The 24,759-nt window shown below is 40.8% G+C and overlaps 1 protein-coding gene across 7 annotated transcripts in view; it reads right to left on the bottom strand.

The window, feature by feature from the left end:
* Nucleotides 1-2,149: 2,149 nt before the first annotated feature.
* eif4g1a (eukaryotic translation initiation factor 4 gamma, 1a) overlaps nucleotides 2,150-24,759 on the bottom strand; it is a 48,328-nt gene continuing 25,718 nt past the window's right edge. The window contains exons 16-32 of one of the 7 annotated variants that reach the window (XM_057857090.1): nucleotides 24,133-24,537; nucleotides 23,185-23,331; nucleotides 22,883-23,119; nucleotides 21,136-21,240; nucleotides 20,775-21,050; nucleotides 20,572-20,677; nucleotides 20,350-20,440; nucleotides 19,949-20,253; nucleotides 16,151-16,269; nucleotides 15,884-16,059; nucleotides 15,683-15,808; nucleotides 10,234-10,315; nucleotides 10,026-10,124; nucleotides 6,669-6,806; nucleotides 6,460-6,541; nucleotides 6,261-6,398; nucleotides 2,150-3,456 (exon numbers count right to left, since the gene is read on the bottom strand). In XM_057857090.1, the coding sequence (XP_057713073.1) occupies nucleotides 3,275-3,456; nucleotides 6,261-6,398; nucleotides 6,460-6,541; nucleotides 6,669-6,806; nucleotides 10,026-10,124; nucleotides 10,234-10,315; nucleotides 15,683-15,808; nucleotides 15,884-16,059; nucleotides 16,151-16,269; nucleotides 19,949-20,253; nucleotides 20,350-20,440; nucleotides 20,572-20,677; nucleotides 20,775-21,050; nucleotides 21,136-21,240; nucleotides 22,883-23,119; nucleotides 23,185-23,331; nucleotides 24,133-24,537 (2,814 nt within the window). In that variant the 3' untranslated portion in view covers nucleotides 2,150-3,274. The remainder of the gene's footprint in view (nucleotides 3,457-6,260; nucleotides 6,399-6,459; nucleotides 6,542-6,668; nucleotides 6,807-10,025; nucleotides 10,125-10,233; nucleotides 10,316-15,682; nucleotides 15,809-15,883; nucleotides 16,060-16,150; nucleotides 16,270-19,948; nucleotides 20,254-20,349; nucleotides 20,441-20,571; nucleotides 20,678-20,774; nucleotides 21,051-21,135; nucleotides 21,241-22,882; nucleotides 23,120-23,184; nucleotides 23,332-24,132; nucleotides 24,538-24,759) is intronic. The other 6 variants (XM_057857088.1, XM_057857087.1, XM_057857089.1 and 3 more) reach the window with 6 other exon arrangements.

Raw genomic sequence — 24,759 nt, 5'->3', positions numbered from 1 at the left:
AATGAGGCAAGACACAGTTGTTGCGTATTTTAGTGAAGAAATAGTCCAATTTCCATCTATCCTTGAAGCGTCAGCCGTCACAGTCAACTTTTTGTTGTTGTCGCCATTTTAGAAAATTGAAGTAATGGGTCACATGGAGTAATGTTGCTTAGCCCTTAAATACCTGCAACATGAACCAATTATCAGAGAATCCCAAAATTTGAAAAACAAGGGCCTAATGAAACCTTTTTTTCGAATTTGTAAAACGAAATGTCAAAATGAATATGTGTAATAAGCGCTCTATTATCTATAACCCATGCTAAATCATGTTTTTTTTCTCATGGAACCTGCAGATGCATGTGTTGATTTGCATCCATCATTTTTTTTTTTCAAAAAGAAATGTCAAAATTCTAAATCTCAAAATCATGAAATGTTAGTTATATCAAATGTGATACATTTGGCGATAAAGGGTTAAAGTGCTGCTGCCTTTTAGTGGGTAAATGAGGAGCAGCATTTCGTGTGTAAGTTACTTCATATGCTGGTTGCAGTACTGCTGACCAATTTATTAAGTCTGTGCGGGCCAGATGTTATTGATTTTATGACAGAAGCTGGGGGCTGGATGAAATTTGACCACAGGCCGCATTTGGCCCCCGGGCCGGACTTTGGACATGTCTGGAATAATCGATGAAAATAATAATCATCATACCACTAACATAATAAAAAAGCAGCAAAGGTGCTACCTCCAAAAAAGTATATAGGCTGGATTAGGGCCAGTTGGTACGTGGGGGGTGCCATTTTTCATTTCGCATACCCACACAGGTGTCAAACCGATTCCAGAAAGGGCCAAGTGGGTGCAGGTTTGCTTTCCAAACAATGAAGAGGACACCTTTTCTCCAATCAGATCTTTTACATGTGTAATCAGTTAAACTTTGTCAGGTGCTGCTTGTTTCCGCAGGAAGTTCATTGGTTACTCTCTTCACGGAATCGGTTGGAACAAAATCCAGCACCCACTTGGCCCTTTCTGGAATCGGTTTGACACCAGTGCCCGAACAAAAATGGGTGGTTGCACCCCTGGCATTAGTGGTATAGTGTAGAGCAGGGTTCACTAAATCCGGACCTCGGTGCCACTTTTCCTGTCGTGTTTTCCACGTCTCTCTCCCCTAACACACCTGAATCAAATGATTATGTCATCAGCAACCGCTCCAGAAGCCTGATAATGATCCTGATTATTTTGATTCAGGTGTGTTGGAGGAGGGAGACATGGAAAACACGACAGGAATAGTGGCACCGAGGTCCCGATTCAGTGAACCCTGATGTATACTGTATATAGGGTTGGGCATCGAGCATCGATTGGAACCGGTTTTAAGACTCCGATGCTCCCGGAATCGTTCGAATTTTAAAATTTTGATTCCTTGATTCGATGCCCTGACCGCCGAGCGGGAAAAAAATTGGTCGAGTTTAAGGACTGATATTTATATACAAGTTATAATTAGCCCTGTGAGATGTTCATTTAATTTCAAAAAACATTGAGAAGTTAAGACTTTAATATAAACTATGCAAATTTTTTTGTATTTTGAATTTTTTTTTTGGACCCTGCCTCTTAAAATAATCGGAATCGTTCTGAACCGGAATCAAAACGTGGAATCAGAATCGGAATCGTTCAATTTCAAACGATGCCCAACTCTAAATACATATGTATGTAATGCATGGGTTCAGAGTAAGCAGTTATAGGGCTTTTTATAAAAATAAAAAAACTGACCTAAAATAGAGCATATTAGTTGTAATTTTTGAAGTTGTAATTTTTGATGGGAGAAAGTTAATTCTTAGGTCATACATTTGAAAAAACATTAAAAAAAAAAAAAATAGTAATAAGTAGTAAGTCTTGTATTTTCTTATTTGAAAATATATTCTTAGGATCTTGTAAATTAGAATAATGAATTATCACTGTAATCCCACTCATTCAAATGTTCTACATCTAGTGGTAGACAAATAGTTAAAGGAAAGTATAACAGTATAAATGACCTTCATGTGAAAGACTATTTTAGAACTGTATCCAAATTGCAATGTCAGGTCTGTTATATCTACCTACACACACACATCGATACTCCAGCACATTTGAAAGTGATAAATGAGTACTGTATATTGACAACAAGGAAGGTGCACGTGATAATGGGAATTACTGACATAGCAAGGAATTTTGGATACTCACATTTGATTGGCTAAAATAGTATCTGCACTGATAAAACATTTTCTGGGCTTTCTGGAAATACTGGCTTAATATTTACGTTTTTTCCTCTACTCGCACAAATTAGAAAAACTTTTTCCCCTTTCAATTTATTAAACAGTATTCTTTCTGCTGGGATGCGAGTGTTGTCGGTTCTTTTAAGAACTAAAATTATATGAATCAGAATTATCTGAAAAAATAAAAAAACTTCACTGCAACTTAAGTCCTTTATTTGCAATGTTCGTCTTTCCAGTTTCCGATGCAAAAGAAGCCATCATTTCTTAAATAAAGAAAGCAAAAAAATATATTTACAAAATTCCAATAAAACTAATAATCAAAGGATTATCTAAAGCACCTCTCTGCATCCGGACAACTGCATTATCTCAAAAATAACCACCAAAAAAAAAAAAAAAAAAAACATAAGGAAAAAAATAGGTTTTAATTAGTATATATTTACAGAATGCTCCAGAAAGGAGTTTCCCACTTAATGTAGAAAAAGGCTTCTGGATATTTTCTGTTTTAACTTTATATAATTAATCAAGTCGATTTCTGTAGATTTCAAGTTTTAATGGCGATTGGGTGGTGAAGTGTCCCTCCGCAGCGGAAGGAAAACAAAGACCAAGAGTCAGTCGGTGCAATGACGAGGAAGCATTGAGATCACACCGACCGCGCGCGCCTGTCCGTCTGTCCTCTTAAAATCCCAGGAAGAAAAAGTGACAATCATCTCACAGATTGGGCAGAAAACAGCTCATCGGTCTGCGGTGTGGCGAAATTGTGTGGTGAAGTACGGGAACAAGGGGGACATGTCGGAACCTGCGTGATCTGTTCTGTTTGAAGGACTTTTCGAGTGTTTCATGAAGAGAGCAGGTTGGTGGTTGGGGAACAGTGAAGAAGGAAGGAGGGAAATGATTGTTTGCCGAGTTCATCACTCCAAAACGAAGGGGGAAAAAAAAAGATATTTATCCTCATTGAGGATTTCTGATTTTGAGTCTGCCTCGTGGGCAAAATCGTCCCTTGAATCTCTACCGCTACCACTTTATCCTCCTCGTTGCCAGCAGTGAGCAGCGGTCTTCAGTCCTTATCGGACTCTTCTTCGGGCTCGCGCAGCCAAGTGAAGAAGGCGGTGACGGACTTGAGGGCCACGCCTTTGCCGTTCTGCTCCGCAGCGTCTTTGCTCGACTCCCACTTGTAGAAGGCATCCTCCTTGATGACGTCGGCGTCGTACAGCGCGTCGAAGAACATGCGCAGGAGGTCTGCACGCAGAAACCCGCACAGTCAACATCCAAAGGGACATCTTTATACAGAGAATCTCATTTAACAAATACTTGGACCTCCACAACCATCTAAAGTCATCTCTCCCACTTGAAGCCAACAAAAATGACTGTTCCAGACCCATTTCAAAATTGAGGTAGTCCCCGGGTAACGAACAAGTGCCGAACATGTTTTTCTTTGAAATATAAAGGCAACAGACAAGGCATACAAGATCGGACAAAATAGGCCTGGACCTTAAAGTGCATGTGACACGTAAAAGCATGTTTATTTCATAATACAGTGGTACCGCTACATACGAAGTTAATCCGTTCCAGGACCTTGTTTGTAAGTCGAAATGGTCATATGTCGAGCAGGATTTTCCCATAGGAATACATTATAATTCCATTAATTCGTTCCACAGCCCAAAAACCTTCACTAAATCCTTAAAAATACTGCTGGTACTATTACAAATGGCAATTACACATAGCAAAACAAATAAATTATAAATCAAAATCGGAATAATAATAATAATAATAATTCCTGTATTAATGTAACGAATCGGGTTCTAATGTGGCGGACGTTTTTTGCTGACCCTGAACGCACCGCGGGGCTGACGTGCCAGAGACAGACCGGTGAGCTTGAGTTTCACTTTCACTTTGAATGTTTTCTTGAGAAAACCGTCAATTGCGGCAGACAGAAGGTGTTTTTGTTTTGAATAAGTTGTGAAATAAATGATAAAAACGCGGCGAAGTTGGCGATTTCTCTGGAGATGTTACCACAACAAGAATTGTCAGCTTAATTTATAAAGACTGGCGAACGATGGTCGGAGGACGACCGTGGAGATGTATTGTTGAGCCATTTCACGGATGCCCACCCTACGCTCATATTTTTCTGTCATTTGCATCTTCATTTAAAGGGTAAGCGTCAACTTTTTCCTTGTTTCACCACCTGTACCAACCTTTTCTGAAACCAGTGTTGATTTGTCACACAAGAAAATCCGCCGTGCATTCGTCTGCGGTGCTGCCATTGTCGTATTTCGAGCATGTCGTCAGATGTAGAAACAAATGGCGAGTCAAATTTTACGTCGGATGTCGAAAAGTTCGTGTGTGGAAGCGATCGTATGTAGAGGTACCACTGTACTCGCAGTATTTTATGCTCCTGAATGATATGGACCGCTTGGATGCGTGTGGAAGCGATCGCTATATTTATTTAGTTTTTTTAATCCCGCGCCATGAAAATGAGCGACTTCCGTCTTGCATTGAGGAGGAGGGCGCTGTGACGTGTACTATAAAAGACGTCCTCTTCACTATAACAGAGTACTGTTGTGTATGAGGACGAAGGATTTAGCTGATTTTGCGGATTAATACGTTTATTTTTCGCATCACGCCAGCCAAACGGCTACAGAAAAATCATTCTGTATGAGGGAGAGGCGTATGCGCCTTTTTGGAGTTTCAAAATGTTCCCATTCACCGTGGATATTTACTGTGGGACCATTGGACTTACGAGGAAGTGAGTGAACATCTTGTTTTGTATTATGTCAAATACGAATACAGCGATTACAAAGTAAACACTACAAACTATCTTTAAATAAAGGACTACTTACGTTTGCTCATTGATAGGCATGTAAAAAGCTCTCCTCATGCACATTAGCAGCACGTTAGCTGCACAACAACTGCAGCCACCCTCCTCCGGGGAATGAACTGTAAATTGCTCTCCGCCGGGCGGTTTGCCGATCCGCAAAGACAATCGACAACCCAGTCGTCATGTCAATAAATCCAGGCTAGTTATGTGTGATTTTCCGCTTCGAAGACTTTGAAACATCACTCGGTTCAGGTTAGCATGTCGGCTAGCTGTCACGCCTTTTGGTTTGTTTACATTCTCCGAAGCCGGGAAGGGAAATGACATATGTCCGATTTACGTGTAATAAAATATCGTTCGCGACGTGCGACTGTAAAGGTGAAGTCGACAGTTTTGACCATTATGGAGTAATTTTGCCATGTCGTCCTGAATAAATGCATTTTTATTATTTCATATTCCATTTAGCACAAGACTGTTATTTGTCATGACCATGCCATTTATTTAGCAATTGGGGAAATACTTGGATAAAAAGAATATCTTGTAAAAATATTGAAGAGACAGAAACAATGACATTTTGCAGCTCTCGTCGCGTTTTCCTCGTCAATAGTTCCCCCTCGACGGGCTTACTGGTCCTTCTCAAGCCATTTATATAGCTATTGGGGAAAAATACTTGGATAAAAAGAATATCCTGTAAAAATATTGGAGTAGAGAGACTGAAACAATGACATTTTGCGGCTCTCTTTGTCGCGTTTTCCTCATTCTGAATAATTCCCCCTCAATGGGCTGAATCGTAAAACCGATGAGCCCAGTCTCTCGCTGACGTCATCCTCCTATTGGGGACGCTAAAGCCCTATAATGGTAGGCGTGGCTAACCGGCAGATTAAAAGACTAATTTCTCGTCATCTGCGCTTTGCTAAATTGTTGTATATAGTCGAATCGTCTCAACATATGATTCTAATTCACATAATAATGCCATTTAAGACTTTTTTTCTCCTCTCGTATGCTCTTTAAAGGGTTTTAAATCCCCTTCAATCTCAATTGGTGCCATGGATAGCAATAGATGTCCAATCCACTTTGATGATTTACAGTACAAATGGATTGGTTGTTTCATTATCCATGGCAGCGAATGAGTTCAATGGAAAATATCCCAGTATGAACACTGCGGCAGCGAATGAGCCAACAGTGGGGCTTAAGGAAGCTTGAACAATAGCGACGGTGAACCACTCACTCGCAGGTTGCTCCATTTGCACCATGAGCGCCTGCAGGGCGTAGAGCGCCTGTAGCTCCTTCTGTTCGTCATTCAGGAAGTGTTGCAGCAGGGAGGCTCGACTGTTGATCAGCGGCAAGTCCACCTTGTACGGGTCTCCTGCAAGGCAGACACTTAAAAAGAGACCTTTTCAAATGTACAAAATCCGTGGAAGTCCTACCTGTGATGGCCAACTGGCACGTGGCGGTCATGAGTGCACGTACGAACTGGTTGGAGGACCTCTGCTGCTCATCCAGATTGGCCTTGAAGACAATAGGGGAGAAAGATTGACATGATTGGTAATTTAAGAAACTGTCAAATTTGTCATGAATAACTCTAAATGGGTTAATAAAATAATAGAAAAATAAAAATATGCGCTTGACTACGCACCTCCACCCAGTCTTTGAGGCGCTGGTCGCTGGCCTTATCGCGGAGGAGGCGCTCAAGCTCTTGCCGAAGCTCATCTCCACTTAGTGCCTTTTTAGTACTCTCCTTGGACTGCCCCTCTCCGGTTGTGAACTCCACTTGCTGATAAAGAGTAAAAACAACAGAGCTCATGATTCGGTCTGTGATGAGACCAGAATACTGGTAGGAGTTTAAGCTAAAATGTCATTGATGACATGACATTTGTGGGTTGTATATAGCATAATATGACTAGAAGGCCATTTTTCAGAGGAACGTAATAGGGTGAAAAGGATCAGGTTTTTAATAGATTACATATATAATTTTTTAAGGGTTAAAAAGTAACAAAATAGAGACTTGCATAATCAGGTGGGTGACTCGGGTGCAAAAATATGCGATTGGACATCCCTACTTATGACTAGGGTGACCAAACGTCCTCTTTTGCCCGGACAAGTTCTACTTTCATGTAGTATCCTCGTGGTCCGGGCGGGTTTTATAAATTCATAAAAATGTCTGGTTTTTATGATTTTTCACGGGACCAATTTGAAGAAAATTCCTCCGGCCACTGGGTGGCAGCGCCTGTCTGCGATGACATGGCTCCTAGTAGTAGGGAGGGAAGGAGTACTTCTTGTTTTTGTTGGCAGTTTACCCCTATCATGAGGCATTACCGCCATCTACTGGGTTGACGACTTGGCCACAACGGCTGCCCAGTTAAGTTTAAGTTAAGTTTGCGATAAATACATATATAATGGCAACTGTTGACTTCTGTCGGAGCTTTGACTGTAAAATCACGTTTGGTGTCGCATCGTTGCGCTGCCGATGATTGTAAACTTTTATAGCAAAGTTTGATTTTTGCCTCAGCTAGCTATCAGTAAGCTAAACCGCGCTAGGCATTATGGGAAACGTAGTTTTGAACTGCTACGTTTGGAAACATGCTGGTTGAATAGTTTGTCAGTTTATTTTGGTTTTTGTTTGTGTGCAATCTAGAACATTGAATGAGAATATCAATTGAATGGGGATAACAATTTGTCAAGGACAATTGTCGTGATAGTAATTTATAAAAATGTTTAGTTGGCACATAGCCTACTGTGTGTCTGTGGATTGACTGGACTACACTTCTATGGGTCTGCATTTTATATATATATATATAATTTTTTTTTTAAGTCATTATTTTTTTTTCAAACTGCATTTTTCCATCCAGACTAAGGGGCACACTTTAAATATATTAAAGTGATATAGGCATCTTTGAGTGAACTTCGAGTAAAATTCAAGTATCTCGAGGCCGGGCCGAGTGTCCTCTTTTTTGGAAATCAAAATATGGTCACCCTACTTATGACTTAAGTTTTTTTTTTTTTCTTAAATAATGTTATAAAAGTAATTACGACTAACGTTTTTTTTTTTTTTTTTTTTAATTAACAGAATAAATATATTACGATACTGGCAATACTTCGTCACGCAATACTCGTATCGTTTCAAAATCAGTCCTCAGTCTCTCCTTACATGTTTTTGGTGGACAAACAATTCAGTGGCTGCACTTCTACTTCTGTCCAGTAGTTGGTAGCGTGCAACAGCTTGCCTTGCAGTCTTGTTGAAATAACCAAATTAGACAAATCCGAGTAAAGGTTTGTGTACGTCGCACTCTAGTGGTTGGCCGCCAATACTGGGGTGTTTACACATCTATAGACCCTACCCACCGACGTCACAAAATCACGTGCTCGCTGTATGATTCCGCCCACTTATCCGTCATTTTGTGTCTGTATTATCAATGGTCTCAATTGATCGAGCAATTTATAATGCATGTCATGGAAGACCCGGTGCTTTCGGATGCCGTAAACTCACTTGATGCGTTGCATAAAAGGCGTTATGTGGAAAAGCTTCAGTTTATCCATTCACCAGATCCATATTTGATGCCTAAATCGATGTTTTTCGACCCGCTGTCTCCGCCGTATTTGCCTGACATCTGCTAGCTACCCTGAACTGTACAACTATCTTGTCCACACAAAATCAGCCTATTCTCACGAAAGTTTGAAAAACTTTAAGAGCTTGGAGGCTTATAAATACTTCGTTGCTGGTTGGGTGAAACAGGTCCTCGTCCACGAAAATTCGGCAGGAATCTATCTTGTGCTTGGAAAGGTGAGTTACGAAATTTTCAATTCAAAATCTTTTGTTATTGCTAACATCCACGGTCAAGTCTAATGTATTTCATGTCGTTTGTCAATGGAGTTAGGGCTTTTAATGTTTATATGGTTTAGCGATAGCACTCTCACTACATACATACGTGTATGTTGTCGGCGATTAGCCTAGCAATGATCTTAATTGTGGCTGTCAGCCCAAAACCCTCTAAATATATATTAAATGCATCTTACCAGATATAAAATGACTACTACATAATCTGTGGTAATCGTTTGGAGCCCAGTTTTCTCGTCGAATTGCAGCAGCCCATCTTGCTCTCTTCTCTCCGGGTCTCTCGGAATCCGGTAGAACTTCAAGTCTCTCCGTCTTCTCCGTCTATCTTCTCTGTTATTGCAACCGACCGCCACACACGCCTTCACCATTTTTATTATTAATGTTAACGAGCAGAAAAACACGTCGTAAATAGGAGGAATGTACGTAGCCGTAACAGGGAAACCTGATGTGTTGACGGACAATTGGGCGGCACCAGTCAGGAGGAAGGAGTTGTGACGTCACGTGGGTAGGGTCTATAGTAGCTCAGCATCAGTCAATGTAAACAGTAACATTAGCTGACGTTGGATGTGTGCTGCTGCACACCTCAGCAATGGCAGAAAGTACTTTCAGTCGTTTTACTATGATTAGTCCTTTTATAAGTCAGAAATTTGGGCTCATTTTGGCTTTTCCTGCAAAAACGGAGGCATGGAGTATTTAGAATCCTTCATTTAAGCAGGCTTGCACTAAAAAAAATGTTACAATGAAAGCCATATATTGTTCAAACAGAAAACATTTTTACCTTAGTGCTGGATGAGATTTCAGGAATAAATTGATATAAATGTACTTTTATGATAAACGTATACTTATATTAATCAAATATTTACATCAATCAAAATGGACTTTTTTTTTTCATGTCCATTTTGATTTGTCTTTTTCTAAAGTGAAATACAAATATCTCAATCATTGCCTTATACTATCGGAAATTGGGGATCGAATCGTGAACTGTGAATCGTGATACGAATTGTATCGCCAGATATGAGGCAATACACACCCGATATATATTTTTCTAAAAATCCCATCTTAATCGTGTCGTCACACATTTTTGAGGCTTGTAAAAAGTACTTCATATGAAAATACATATTTTGAAATATATGCCCCCAAGGAAAGACCACGCTTCACCTGCTCAGTGACAAACTTGTTGACGTCATCATTCTTGGGCAGGAAGTCGTTCCAGTTTAGCCCTGCCTCTTTCCACAGGGCCCCAACCTTACTATGAGTCTAGCAGAAAGATGGGAAAAATTTGAAACCAGTGACACAGCCTCTCAAAATGCGCTCCTACACAACACTCAAAAAAAGAAAAACAAACAAAAAACATTTGACAACACACCATTCCTTTGCAGAGCAAATGAAGGACTTGCACCAGTAGCACGCCGGCCTTCCCTTGTGGTAGGAGAGGCTTGGAGATCTCACTGGAGGAGCAATTAAGACACAATCAAGATTTATACTTTACAATTAGGAGTGCATAATGTCCTTTTCAAGCGACTGACAACAGCGTCATCATGTCCACCCCAGTGGACAAAACTTTCTTTCATAAATTGAAAAACCCCTATTTATGTGATCGTAATAGCAAAGAAAAACAAATAAAAGCCTGCATTTGCTGTATTTTTCAGACTATAACGCAGTTTTTTTTCATAGTTTGGCTGGGGGTGCGACTTAAAGTCAGGAGCGACTTATGTGTGAAATTATTAACACATTATGATATCATTTCACATGTTATTTTGGTGTTTTGGAGTGACACTGATGGTTTGGTAAACTTGTTAGCATGTTCTTTATGCTATAGTTATCTGAATAACTTAATAGCTATGGCCACGTTTGCGTTCTGCCTTCGGCAATGCATGTTCAGTTGTATTATTGACTTTTTTATATTGAAATGCATGCTTTTAGTTTGTGGCGCTTTCACGCCCACGTGAGGGCGCATTCGCACTTGTTTACGTGAAGAAAACCGCTCACACGCCAGAAGAAGACGGCAGGCATGAAAATGGGTCAGGGGTTAAAAAGGTGAGAAGGGTGTGGAGGAAATATGTTCCAGTACACTGTATTGTACACCCCAACAAAATATTGAGCTCTGTCGACCCACACTGTGTTTCAGCAGGGCCGTGCAGAGACCGGTGGAGGGGTGGGTGCTCGTAGATCAAAAGGGGCACATGAACAAGTATTTAATACACCTTAAAACAACATAACTTAAATTTTAACCAGCTTTAGATAATAATTGGATGCGACTGTGACATACTTTAATTGGGAGGGGGCAACAGTGAATAGAAATCAAAACTGTCATCAACACTTTCTGGCTGTGACTCAGTCAGTCTGCCTCTTTTCTTCCTTCAACCTCTGCATCAAAACTTCCTTCCTCAACTTGTTCATCTGAGAACAAACCACATCAGATGGTCACTGAGCCACCAACAGCACAGTTTTCTTAAAACTATTATTTCATTATTCATACTTAACTCTAGCACCTAATGATTAATAAAGCAATGACATAAAAATCTTATAGAAAAATAACATTGTAATTGTGTTTATAATTCGCGGTTTTCACTTATTGCGGCGGGTTCTGGTCCCCATTAACCGCGAAAAACGAGGGATCCCTGTATTTCTGAAAAGCTTTAAGAAGCAGGACTCATTCTCACCACTCGTCGGGCCGCTGTTGTGCCGACACCGGCCGTCAGCTCAAATCCAAGCCGAAAATAACGCGTCTCCGGCGGACGACGGGAGCGATGTGAGGCGCCCCCTCCATCCGAGAGAATGCCGCTTAATTTGACTCAACAGTGTGTTTCTTCGTTTACATTACCGCTAAATACACAAGCTTGACGCCAATTTAACGGGAGCTATTTTTTTTCATGGGAGATTTGGCTAGCTCTGGCAGTGTTCAACGCAAGCTGCAACGAATGGCAGTAACTTTTTTATATCGCAAAACGTGAAAACGATTGAAACCATTACTCACCAAATTCAATCTGCTGGCAAATACAGGCAAGTGTGTATGCTGCGCTCTGGTCTGCCCCGATGTGGATAAGGCCTGCTTTTTGTTTTCGCTGCTTTGCAATGCAACCGAAGGCTCTCCGAGCACTCCATGTACACGCGTAAGGAGTGCGCGCGTTTGGAATAATGGAACGCAGCTTGGGCCGATGATTGGTTCTCGTCAGCGAAGCATCTAGAAGGATTTGCTGACTGTGTTCTTAAGTGCTCAGTTTACGTACTAAGTTAATCACATGATGATAATAATAATAATTAAATAAAACCTCCCGACCCCCCCCCTCCTCCCAAAAAGAATTTCTCCTCGGATCTACGCAATTCACGTAGGTCGCCCTTTTTGACTTCAAAACGGCGAATTTCGCCGAAAGGTGAGATTTTCATGCCTGAGACTGACAGCTACGCAGCTTGAGTGAGTGGGCGAGTTAGCAAGAGAGAAACCTACGTTCATTGTTTATGCTTGTAAAATACCTCTACAGAGGCAACGCCTGTGTGTATCATCTTTAATGTTGTTGTGTGTTTTCTACCCGCGATTGGACTCAAAGCCAGTTGTGTGGTTGTTTGAACGATGTGCTAATGCTAGCGAACGCATGCCAACCGTTTGTGTCATTGCTGTAACAGCACTTAATTATCATATATTTACGTTGATGCAAACCTGTTTGGTATCGAGGACGAAATTGATTACGCAAATTATACGGACGTCAAGCATAGTCATTTGGGAGTTTAGCTCGCTGTATAGCCAGGACCGAGCCGTAGCGTCCTGGTGAGGACAGTATATTCGAATTTCGTTGTTCATGCACTGTACACTTATTCAGCATGTTGTTCTCTATTGTATTTCTATTAGAGCTGTCCCGACTAGTCAACGCCATCGATGACGTAAGTGCGTCGACGGGCAAAACATACCGTCGACGGGTAATGACGGGTTAAAAAAAATTACATGCGGATAAAGTTTAGAATAGCAGGCGCTCGCGATGCAAGCGGTTGTTACTGGCACTCCCAAGGGGGCCGCTGTCATTTCAATGTGACCGGCATTGTCAGATTGAGCAAAGAGGAAGAAAGTGGGCGAGCGAGAGAGAGGGAGCGAGATCGGGGAGTTGGGAAAGTGCGCGTAGTTGAGTGGCTGCATCCCCCACATTTTTGTTTTGGTCAATTAAAAGTATCCATAAAGAGCCATCCGACGGCTTTCGCCGTTTTTATGCACGCCGCCGCCTTCCTGAGGAGGAAATCGGAAAAACTGACGACAACGAGCCAAGTGAATCGCCGGTTCACGCCTCACTACGGCGAGGAGTTGAAAACACCGCCAATTACCAAAAAGGGCAGAATTGGTAACACGTGAAAGCGGTATAAAGCCAAAAAAACGGACCACAATAGCCAGAGCCTGGAATTATTTCACGGAAAATATGGAGGGTGCCTCTGTGTGTACTCTTTGCTAAGCTGAGTTCGCATACCACGGTAGCACGTCGGCTATGAACGAACACTTGAAGCACCACCACCCAAGTGTAATTTCAGATGACAACAAGAAACACCACGCGAGCGGATTGTAAGTCCTTACAACTTTCTAACGATTTTTTAAAAATGGAAGTTGCATTTATGTGCGTCGTATCAACGCGCATTTTTATTTAATAATATTTATATATAAAATATAAGTCATTGATATTTTTAAAAAATTATTATTGAATCTATTAGGATCACGGAAGCTCCCACTTGGGGAAAATATATACATATATCCTGAATATACATAATATAATAAAAATATATATGGAAACAGCACTGGCCTGCTTACTGTTATCCATGACTGCACTAATGTTTATATTATAAAGTATTATTGTGTATATACATATAGTGGTATACCATAAAATTAATACTATATATTTTAATTTGTGTTACTATGACTATGTGTGCCTTTCATTCAGAATAATTGTGGTAATATTTCAGTTAAATTCAGTGTGCCCTCTGCTGTATCTATTTTCAGGTTAAAACAAACAAAAGTTGAACAATTTTTCCCCCTCCCCCAAAAATGCAGAATGCACACCAGAAAGAGCATCTGAACTCACACAAATGATTCTGAAAATGACTGTCCGGGACATGAGGCCTATTGCAATTAATTTTAACATTTAGAACACTAAAGACATACCACAAAAAGAGTAAGAATTGTTTTGACTCCTGTTAAAAAGGTGAAGTCACAGCGTTTCCGTTTACATTTTTTGCACTAGTTAATGCCAGTAGCATTTGACCTCTTTGTTTGTGATTTATTATTGATATTTGTTATTTATTTATACGTTAATAAAGAATTTAAGTGTTCCAAAATGTTTTTAGTGAATTAATAAGCTTCAACAAAAATGTAATTATTGAAGTAGTTAAAAAAAAAAAAAAAAAAAAAAATCATTAGTCGACTAATCGTAAAAATAGTCGTCTGACTAATCGGGAGGAAATTAGTCGTTTGGGACAGCCATAATTTTTATATTAAATTGCCTTTCAAGATGACAGATCTGTTCTATGTGTTGGACTTTACCAAGTTAATGTCCCCAAAAATGCGACTTATACTCCGGTACGACTTATGTTTTTTTTCTCTTCTTTGGGCATTTTATGGCTAGTGCTACTTATACTCAGGTGCGACTTGTAGTTCGAAAAATACGGTATTGAGGGTGGCAACCATTAGTGCGAGTAGACATTTATCAATGCCGATTTCCCACCCTTCCACGTGATGTAATTATTCCCTTTATCACTAGCACCTGTGACTGAATATCACTATGTATGTGCGCGATATAACTGATATTAAAAAATGGCTGTGCTCAAAAGCGGTGTCATTTTATTAAAACATTTTTACCATGATCAGAGGTCGCAGAAATCCACTATATGCATACTACCTAAATACCTTGAGCAACTGTGCTTCACATGAGGGTCATTTATACTAAGGCTACGTTCATACTACAGGTCTTAATGCACGAATCCGATTTTTTGTCATATCCGTTTTTTTGGCGTGCCCGTTCAGACTGCCTTTATCCATTGAGACCGTTCAAGTATTACGCATGCGCACTAATTCGCAGTCCGACACGCGCTAAGCAAGAAGACCCGCATGCGCAGAAGCATCAAAACAAATGACAGACGTCATCCGTCATTCCAGGGATATCATATTTTGCTTTTCAAAAGGTGGACACAAATAACAGACATAAATAATCCCCGTTTAGGCTTATATTCAAAGTTTATATGGATCGATAGCATGCACGCACTGTCCGTGCACGTCACACACACATACGGGCAGTTTGTCCCGACTCTCGGCCGTGTAAGCAATGTTGAAATATTGCTCACTTGTAACAGAGAAAACTGAGCATTCTCAGGCTTATCCTCAACCCATTTTTATTTTTTATGACTGTTGTGAAGCCCAGCCCTTCCCCGAAAGCTGTGTTCACTGCAAGCTAGGCGCTAATAACGAACAGGTGCATCGCTACGGTAACGACTCTCTTGCTATTTGATGACGTAATTGCTGCATGAAATCCGATTTGCGGGACTGGACAGTACAGACCGCCGCGACAGTCTGGAAAAATGTGGCCCAGATCGGATTTAGACCACATACGAAAGTGACCCAGATCGGATTTGAAATGGTCCCGTTCTATGCGACTTGTCACGTTCAGACCGTCAAGTTCATGCCTCACTCGAGTCGGAAAAACACGAAAAAATCGGATTCGTGCATTAAGACCTGTAGTATGAACGTAGCCTAAGTGTTGTCGCTCCCTTTAAATTGGCACAACGTCGTGACAAACAAGCTACCAAATATTTCTCAAAACCGTGCACGCCTTTTGGCTGAAGCTAACCTGAAGAGCTGCCCCATAGGAATGCCACCCTCAAGGAGCATGGGGGTGATGATTTCAGCCAAGTAGAGCCAGATGTGAGGTATGTCTATGGCCATGTCGTCAGCGACCTCCAGGATCTGTGAAAGCCTGCCAAAGCACAAGCAGGTCAAGTTTTGCGGTCATTTTTGAATGTGCGGCAGCGAATGCCGTGCAGTGCCTCACCCTTTAAAATACTGCTGAATGGGCAAGGTTCCAGCCAGGGTGAGTTTAGGCAGGAGCGTGCCGAACAGCTCACGAGCTTTGGCGCTGCGTTCCAGTGTGGATTCCACGCCCTTCCGCACAAACACGTAGAGCAGTGCGCTGCTGCTTTTTAGCTCATCTACGCACCGGGTTGCCTCCTAAAGTGGCGTAGGGGGGGGGGGGGGGGGGGGGGAGTTGAAATGTTGCAGCTGTACATGATTTCCACACGTGTCTCAATGCTTTTGGTACATTAAAATCGTTGATGTGGAGGAACTCATCGATGATGGCCGTGGACTTCTTTTCCATCGCCTCTTCTGACATTGCTGGTTCAGGAAGAGAAGGTGGTGTGGGGGCACTCTCGCGCTTGGCTAGATGTAAAAAAACAAAAATTAAAATGGCAATCTTTCAGTCCATGTTTCTTGGAAAAGTACAAAGTTTAAAGGCAGGTGTTGACAAAGCACGGCCTGCTCGGTCTTTCGAGAAGCCGGGCAATTTTGACATTCATTTAGCATGTACTTTAAAATCAGTGAACATAGTGGCAAACTTTGTGGAACGCCTTCAATTTTCTATCATAGTGAAAGCTAATTAACCACTATGATAAAAGGTGAGGCCATCAGTGAGCCTTTTTGAATGGTTTCTAATGTAATTGTGACATATAGTCAAAAAGTACCCGAAGAATTGTTGAAACTTGTACATAGCCATATGTACAATATAGAGGGTATCCATCTTAACTCATTTGCTCCCAGAACCGTATAAATACGTTCTATTTCCAAATGCTTCAGTGTCCCGATTACGTATTTATACGTCTTTTGCGTTTTTTTGTACAAGAAGCATCTAGAGCTTCCGATCTATCGCCAAAACAAAAAACAAGCCTCAAAACCCATTCTAAAGCAATAAAACTGGCCACTGGAGGGCAGTAGCGCATTTGTTAAGAGCCCACAACTCAATTCAAACAGTACAACTTTATTAGGGAAGTTAGCAGAGCCCCTCCGCAGCTTGCTGCTTCACGTCCACCGCACGCTCGAGTGTCCTGCACGGAAACGCGCACGGCCAAACCAGTTACCCCCCAGGAACATAAGTTCCCCTGGTGAACGAGACAGTGGTCACCACAAAAAAAGACTTTAAAAAAAAAATCCATCTTTACGAGACAGTCGGCAATGAGGGAAAACTTTAACCGCTGTCGCAGCCACCAAACGTCATCTCTCAGTTAGGTAAGTGTGAATAAATTGTTACTTTGCTATGAAAAGCTCTATTTGGCTGATTGTTCATGTTATTTTGTAAAAGGAAAACATTATTCAGATATTTGGGATGTCACTGAAGCAAAAAATAGCCGTGTTAAAGTCAAAATTATGTTTGAAATTCTTGCGTTTACAAAAAGCTCATTTTCTCCGTTTTTTCATCAGAAATTGGAAAAATGCTCAAACTAAGCTATTTTCTAATGCTGATTTCTAAAGAATGAAATAATGTATGAACTTACTTTTTTTTTCTGCTGTAAGAAGAGAGTCTAATCTTTCTTTTGCTGGGTTCCATGTTTATATAGCAATAGAACAGAATTTTTTGTGGGCCGTGCAAAATCAGTCAAAATCCAGTAAAATGGCCGGGAGCGAAGGGCCTTGCTCCGGTGAAAATGGCTGGGAGTGAATGAGTTAAGCTTATTGTCCCAGTTCATTACAGAGTTTGGTTTCCACGGTGGGAACCTAACAAACTCAAGTCTGAATGTGTTGTAACTTACATTGAAGATAAAGTTACAATTAAAGATAACATTGGTATGAAAAAAAAACATTGAAAAATATGAATTGGTGCGGGTAAAATGCTGTCCTTTTGCTACATGGAGAATTATATTCAATTACATTTGGGGCAAACTATGCGTGCATGTGTTCTATCAATCCATGTCAACTTGAATATAAGGCTAAATGGGGATTATTAATGTCTGTTATTTGTAGGGTTGGGCATCGAACCGTTTGAATGTTTAAATTTCAATTCCATTGTTCGATGCCCTGACCGCCAAGCAGAAAAAAATTGCTGCTGAAAACCACGAAGCAGCAGTCACAAGAAGCGTGTGTTTGTGCATTGCAACTTGAATACAACCATGGACACGGTGAGGCGGCGCTCAAAAGTATGGCTTAACTTTACAAAAAAAAAAAAGACCAGTTAGCTCAGTGCAACATTTGCAACACAACTATACAAAGGTGGCTGCACGACCAATTATGCACGACCGGCTTCATGGAATACAAGTGCTATGAGCATAGTTAGCTGAGTGCTACATATTTGACACGCTGCGCCGTCAGAACCAGGTAAGTAAAACAATACATTACGTCTGTCTTCTGCTGTCCCAGCGACCAGACCTCCGATTAAGCAGCAGATGGAATAGTACGAGAATAAATCTTATTATTACGTCGGGCTAAAGTTGATATTATGTATATACAACTAAATGTGAAATGACACTGCGGTGTTAGATCATGTAAAGAGAACTATATGCGAAATGATAGACTCGCTGGCGTTCGTAAACAGCTGCAATTTTAAAGCAGTATAGGACTCCGTTATAATCAACAGTATTAAAAGGATTTTTGTTTTACAATCTGGTGTGTTGCTTATTTAGAAAGATGCAGCCATATGAAGCATTCGATTACATTTTTATTGGACTCGTAGCAGTGAAAACATAGCATCACATCTCATAGCATCCTTGACGCTCTCATCTCTTCTTCTCCGCATTATAGGTACACTCCTACAGCGCCTCTCACTGGCGTAACTGATATTGTCACAACATAATATTGCATGTGTCGGTAAACACAACAGAATCGGTTTCTACAAATAAGGAAACATTATTATTTTGCCTCATCTACATGAAATTATAATCAATAGCAGAATTTATACTAATGCTTTGTCGTAGCTCCCAGATAAGGTACATGTATGGCAAAAGAAAATGCGTAAATCTTTTCTCCGTGAGCTTTTGAAAGATAAACATCTTTGTGAAAGTGCACTCCTTTTGGAAAGAAACTTCATCACATTAAAGTCCAAAGACTGATATTTATATACAAGTTAAAAATATCCCTGTGAAAAGTCCATATAATTCATAAATTTCATATTGTGTCAATAATAATGAAAACAATAAAATAAAAATAAATTTTCATATAATTGAAAAAAATCAGGAAGACATTAATATAAACTAATAAATTTCTAAACTATAAATTTTTTGACCCTGCCGTGTTTTTTTTTTTTTTTTTTTTTGACCCTGCCTCTTATAAGAATCGGAATCGAGTATCATTTGGAACCGGAATCGAAATCGTTCAATTTGAAACGATGCCAAACCTTAGTTATTTGTATACTCTTTTTGGAAATCAAAACATGATCACCCTGGAATGATGTACAGCCAACATGTGTGGTCATTTGTTTTGATGCTTCTGCGCATGGGGGTCAGTTTGCTCAGCGTGTGTCGGACTGCGAATTAGTGCGCATGCGTAATACTTGAACGGGCTCAATGGACAAAGGCGGTCTGAATGGGCACGCCAAAAAAATACATATGACAAAAAAATCGGAATTTGAATTTGTGCATACCTGCAGTATGAACCTAGCCAACTTGTAAAAAAAAAAAAAACTAGACGGTCAGCAAGAAGTTTTGCTATGTTGGAAGCATTTTGACCCCGGACCGGGTTTGTCTTAATAAAAGCCTTGCTATCAGGCTCCTTTGTGTCGGTGGTGAAAAAAACCCATAGTATTGTACTAGTACCTTTAGCACCATTAATTATCACAAAAAGTAGTTCATTTTGAAACCTAATTTGACACGGCCATAAAAAGTGAGGAGGCCACCATACCTATGTCAAATAATTTAGCTTTAATAATTTACACATTAAGGTGGGGTGGACCTAGAATGGATGTTTGTGGAACACCACTCGTTTGTTGCTGTAACCCCAGACAATTTTGACATGATGCGCATAATTTAAAAATCTGCATCTATCAGGGTACAAAAACAAGGTTTATGAAAAATGTTACATTTCTACAGCAGCGCAGTGAGCCACATTTTCTAATAGAGCGTTATGATGTTTTTACCTGGGACGTCTTTGCTTGGAACCCTGTCTCGGCTGCCACGATCTCTGCTGCCTCGGTCTCGGCTGCCACGATCTCTGCTACCCCGGTCACGGCTGTCCGTCATGCTGGCCACGCGGCGCATGGGCTCGTTGGAGGGCCGGTTATCACCGCCCCTCCCGCCACGCTCCTCCGTTTCTCTGCTAAAGCTCCGCTTGGTGTTTTGGCTTCGGGTACTGCGGTCGTCACGGTCCAAACGGTCAAAGCGCTCTCGATCCCGATCCGATCGCTCCCTATCACCGCCTCGCTCGCGGCTGGAGCTCGACCTGCTGATTTTGACGCAACATGTAAAAGGCAGCGATTAAATACAGGTTTTTGGGCAGAGATGAAAACGATATCACGGCAGAACTCAGAACACTGCCAACCTCTGAGAAGCTCTACGATCAGAGTCAGAGGACAAGGAGCCGGATTGCTGCAGGGCACCGAAGCGGTTGTTGCTGGTGGTTGGGCGAGAGTCTAAAACAAAAGGACAATGTTTAACCCTTTAAATAGCAAGTCACTATTTTTTGGGTAATTTAAGAGACTATGCAATCAAAGTCAACATTCATAAATTTTTAGATTGGACAAAAGAATCTAAGTAATTTTACCCTGGTCTGCTGTTGCAGTTTTAACCCCCATTCCTCCGCTACTCCCTTTGCCCCAACTTTTGCCAGAAGGAGCCAACCGTTGATTGTTGAGGTCCAGATTGTCGTGCTAAATGTGAAGTACATGAAATTAGGTTGAGGGATTGAAAACACTGGCTGTAAAAAGCAGCCAATGGCTTGATAGAGAGGCGACTCCTTGGCCATACCTTAGAGAGCTTGAGTCGGGAAGAGTCGTAAAATCGCTTAGAGATGGGCACCGTGTTCCAGCCTTCATCCTGGGGCTGGCTGCCCCGGCCCCCTCCCGGTATGTGAGGGCCTCGACCGCCCATACCTCCTCCCATCCTGCCTCCGCCTGTGTCCTTTTTGGACATGAGTTGCTGCTGGACTTTGATCTGCTCCCTGTGCTCTTCCATCTCCGCATCCTTGTGGATCTGGTCAATGGTTTTAGGACCCTGGTCTCCTCTACGAGGCACCCAGTTACACTGCGGCACATGTTAAAGAGGACAGTTATAGTGGGATGACACTAAAAGGTGGACCCCCCCCACCACAGAAGGATTGAAGGTTTACCTTTTTGAGGTCCAAGACATCTTGTAGCATGAAGCGGATTCGGGATGATGTTTTTCTCTCTTTGATGATCTTTTCCATCTGATTAAAATACTGATCCATACGAGGCTAGATTGGATAAAGAAACATTTGCATTATGAAACCCAATAGTAAATCAAACTGTACAATTTGCAATAGAATGCACGCGCTTGTGGCTCATAACGTACACCAGACCTGGTTAATATTGACAACTGAGCCTGCTATTTTGAAGAGGTTTAAAAAAAAAAAAAAAAAAAAAATCTTTCCAAATAGTTTGGACATTTAACAAAAAAATCTATCTATATGGACATTTGTATTGTTTTCTCTAATTATAAAATGCACACACAAAAAAATGTTCCAAGTCTAATTTTAAAAAAGGTATTACAGTATTTATAATAAATGCATTTTTAAACAAATTTCAAAGGGTAGTTCTCTAATTTTATGTTTAAATGATCCTTTCCAACAAATCAGTAGTTTTGGATTTTTGAATATCATTTCCTTCTCCCTTTTTAAATTGTATTTATCAGTTAATTATGACAGTTTCAACTAGAGATGTCCCAATCGATCGGGATCACGTCATTTTCAAAGTATCGGAATCGGCAAAAAAATATCGGACATGCCTTTTTTAAATATATGTATATATTTTTCAATTAAATCGTTTTCTAATTGTATTTAACGTTGCAGACATAATGTGTTACACTCGTCCAGAGTCTTTAGTTTAAGCTTAAGGTAGGTTTATCAAATTTATCGCATTAACGGCGAGAATTAATGTTTACTACATTTATCACGTTGCAATATTTAACGCAATTAACCCATGCGCTGCACGATCCACTCACACATTGTCAAGTTCAATCTATAATAGCACCGCTTTAACCATACAGTGTATAGAGCTAAAAGGCAATGTAAAATGAGTAGAGGGAATTTAGGCCTTACAATCCCGCTCTCAACATTTAGAATAGTCGTGGGAAGCAATGTGGGGAAGAATGGTAGTAGTTAATCTTTTACTTAACACCCTATGCTATTTCCCAACTTAGAGAAGATATAGCAATTGGTACCACGACGCACAGTCATGGTTGCACTTCCCATCATGCATTGGGGCAGAAGTTAAATGGCTACAGTATCATTTACTGAAAGCTCAACAAATACACTCGATGGCAGTATTTAGTCACAATACACAAAGTCACATTTATCCTTTAAGAATTACAAGTCTTTCTATCCGTGGATCCCTCTCACAGAAAGAATGTTAATAATGTAAATGCCATCTTGAGGATTTATTGTCATAATAAACAAATACAGTACTTATGTACTGTATGTTGAATGGATATATTCGTCCGAGTTTAATTCACTTTTTTCTTAATGCATTGCCAAAATGTATATGATCGGGAAAAATTATCGGGAATGATTGGAATTGAATCGGGAGCAAAAAAAAAAAAAAAAAAAAAAAAGCAGTCGGATTGGGAAATATCGGGATCGGCAGATACTCAAACTAAAACGATCGGGATCCGATCAGGAGCAAAAAAAACATGATCGGAACAACCCTAGTTTCAATATTTAGTTGTAAATAGTTTAGTTTAAAATTTCATGGTTAAAATACAACGCTCTTGATAATGCTAACATTTGGTGGGCTTGAATCAAGTTCATATGTCATGCTTTGCCCTAAGTCAACATTTTAGCTATATTTTCATAGAACACATGCGTCCAAATAGATATAATTGTTTTATTGCTTCCAAACCTTGGCTTTCTCAAAGTCCAAGTCCTTGCCAATCGTGGAGAGAAGCCTGCAGAGGCACTCCAGAGACTCTTCATCATGATTCTTCAGTAGTTTCAACACACAGTCATGCATGATGGCTTCCGTCAGCATCTTCAGTTTGAAAAGTTCACCGATAAACTTGATGTTGCCAAGCGAGCGGCGCCGGGCCTTGTCGCGGGCTTCCTCCAGCTCTATGCGCATGCGTTCACGTTCTTCCTCCTGCGGGCGCAAAACTGGTCAAAAGTTGCACGGTGAAGGAAACAGCAGCGGTGAAGCTTTCTTACGTCTTTAGCAGCCTCCATCTCTTTTTGCTTTTTGTCCAAGAACTCGTCATCATCCTGGTCCTTCTCAAACTCTTTCTGGCAGCGGTTGAGCAGCAGTTTGCGGAAGGTCACAATGTGACCGGGTTTGTCTGTGGTGGGGACTTTTAACTGAAGACAAAATAATTGCCATTTTGAGGATGTTAGGGTAACGATTATTGATTTCCTACAGCTACATTGAAGGAGCAAATTTAATGTTCTCACAACATATAGCCAAAATAAAGCAATACTCATCCACATTCTCTTAAAACATGTTAACCCATGTTAAACAGATTTGAAAATGACTGGGAAGGGCTGGCAGTGATCAGATATTTTGGGTTGGCAGTGAATGACCACGACTGGCCAAAAAACATACGAAGAAACAGAGGGGCAGGGTTTTAAAAAAATGCTATAACGTGGGGCAGAAAGGTTTAAAAAAAAAAAAAATAAATAAAAAAAACAGACGGGGATGTGAAGAAGTAAGTTGAGGTACTAGAGGATGAGCTCATTTTGACATTTATGTAGAATGGACCTTATATCGTGACTTGTGAAACTATTTTCCTCTTTCCACCAAATCACATCCAATCCATTTTTGAGCCCGCAGTTCAAATGGATTAGACTTGAATATTAACTGAACATTTCTGTGCTTGACAATGCAAGCAATACAGAGAAGGAAAAGGAGAAACTTGGTGGACACACTTCAACGAAGTATATTTTCTTGCACTTTAACAGTGATTCGTCACTTTTACTACTTTCATGCCTTTGGCTCCATCTTGTGGTTTTTATATACTAGCAGAGGAAGGCTGCCACAGGAAAAGCAGGCACTTAGCAAATACTGGATTGCAAAAACTTAAGATTGTTTTGTTCTGGCATGTGGTACAAAATTGCACTCGTAAGTGCAACTTTCCGAGCTCGGAACCAAGTGCCACTTACCCCAGAAAGACACCGGCACATGTTAGCGTAGGCCACGGAGAAGCTGGGCTCCAAGATAGCTTTCTCAAAGATTAGGTCAATGGCGCCCTTCAGTCTCTCCTCGGTGTCTATGGTCAGCTCCTTCACCTGATTCATCAAATCCTGGAACTTCTGCGGCGTGAGTTTGTTGAGGATACTGCGCAATCGCTTCAGGGTTTCTTGCGTTATGGCTTGCTCGGGGGTAAGCTCTTCGTCATTTGATCCAGTCCCATCATCCTCCCCTCGACCTCTGGCGGCCTTTTTCGTCGACGGCTTCCAGGCCTTCTCCGCCTTGTTTAGCTGCACGTCGTCATTGAGCGACATGCTGGTGATGATTTTGCGGTGCTCCTTCCGCTGACCCTGCTGGGACCGCCGTGGTCCGGGGATCTAAAGAAGTAGAGCAAATTCTACATTACCACCACGGCCGATAGTTAATCTGTCTATTACTTTTTTTTATTGAAATATCTTGGTTATGGAATGGTGCAACCAAAAGAAAATACAATGGAACTGTTCTGGAATTCTTTGTGGTCGAATTGTCTTTTGTGGCCATTAGAAAGAAATTGTATTCACTGCTAAACACTAAAAGTCGATGAATGAAATTGTGATTTT

Source organism: Corythoichthys intestinalis, chromosome 14 (assembly GCF_030265065.1).
Source record: "Corythoichthys intestinalis isolate RoL2023-P3 chromosome 14, ASM3026506v1, whole genome shotgun sequence".
NCBI classification, from domain to species: domain Eukaryota; kingdom Metazoa; phylum Chordata; class Actinopteri; order Syngnathiformes; family Syngnathidae; genus Corythoichthys; species Corythoichthys intestinalis.
The sequence above is the reverse complement of the archived record's forward strand: the minus strand, read 5'-3'. Positions and strand labels throughout refer to the sequence as shown.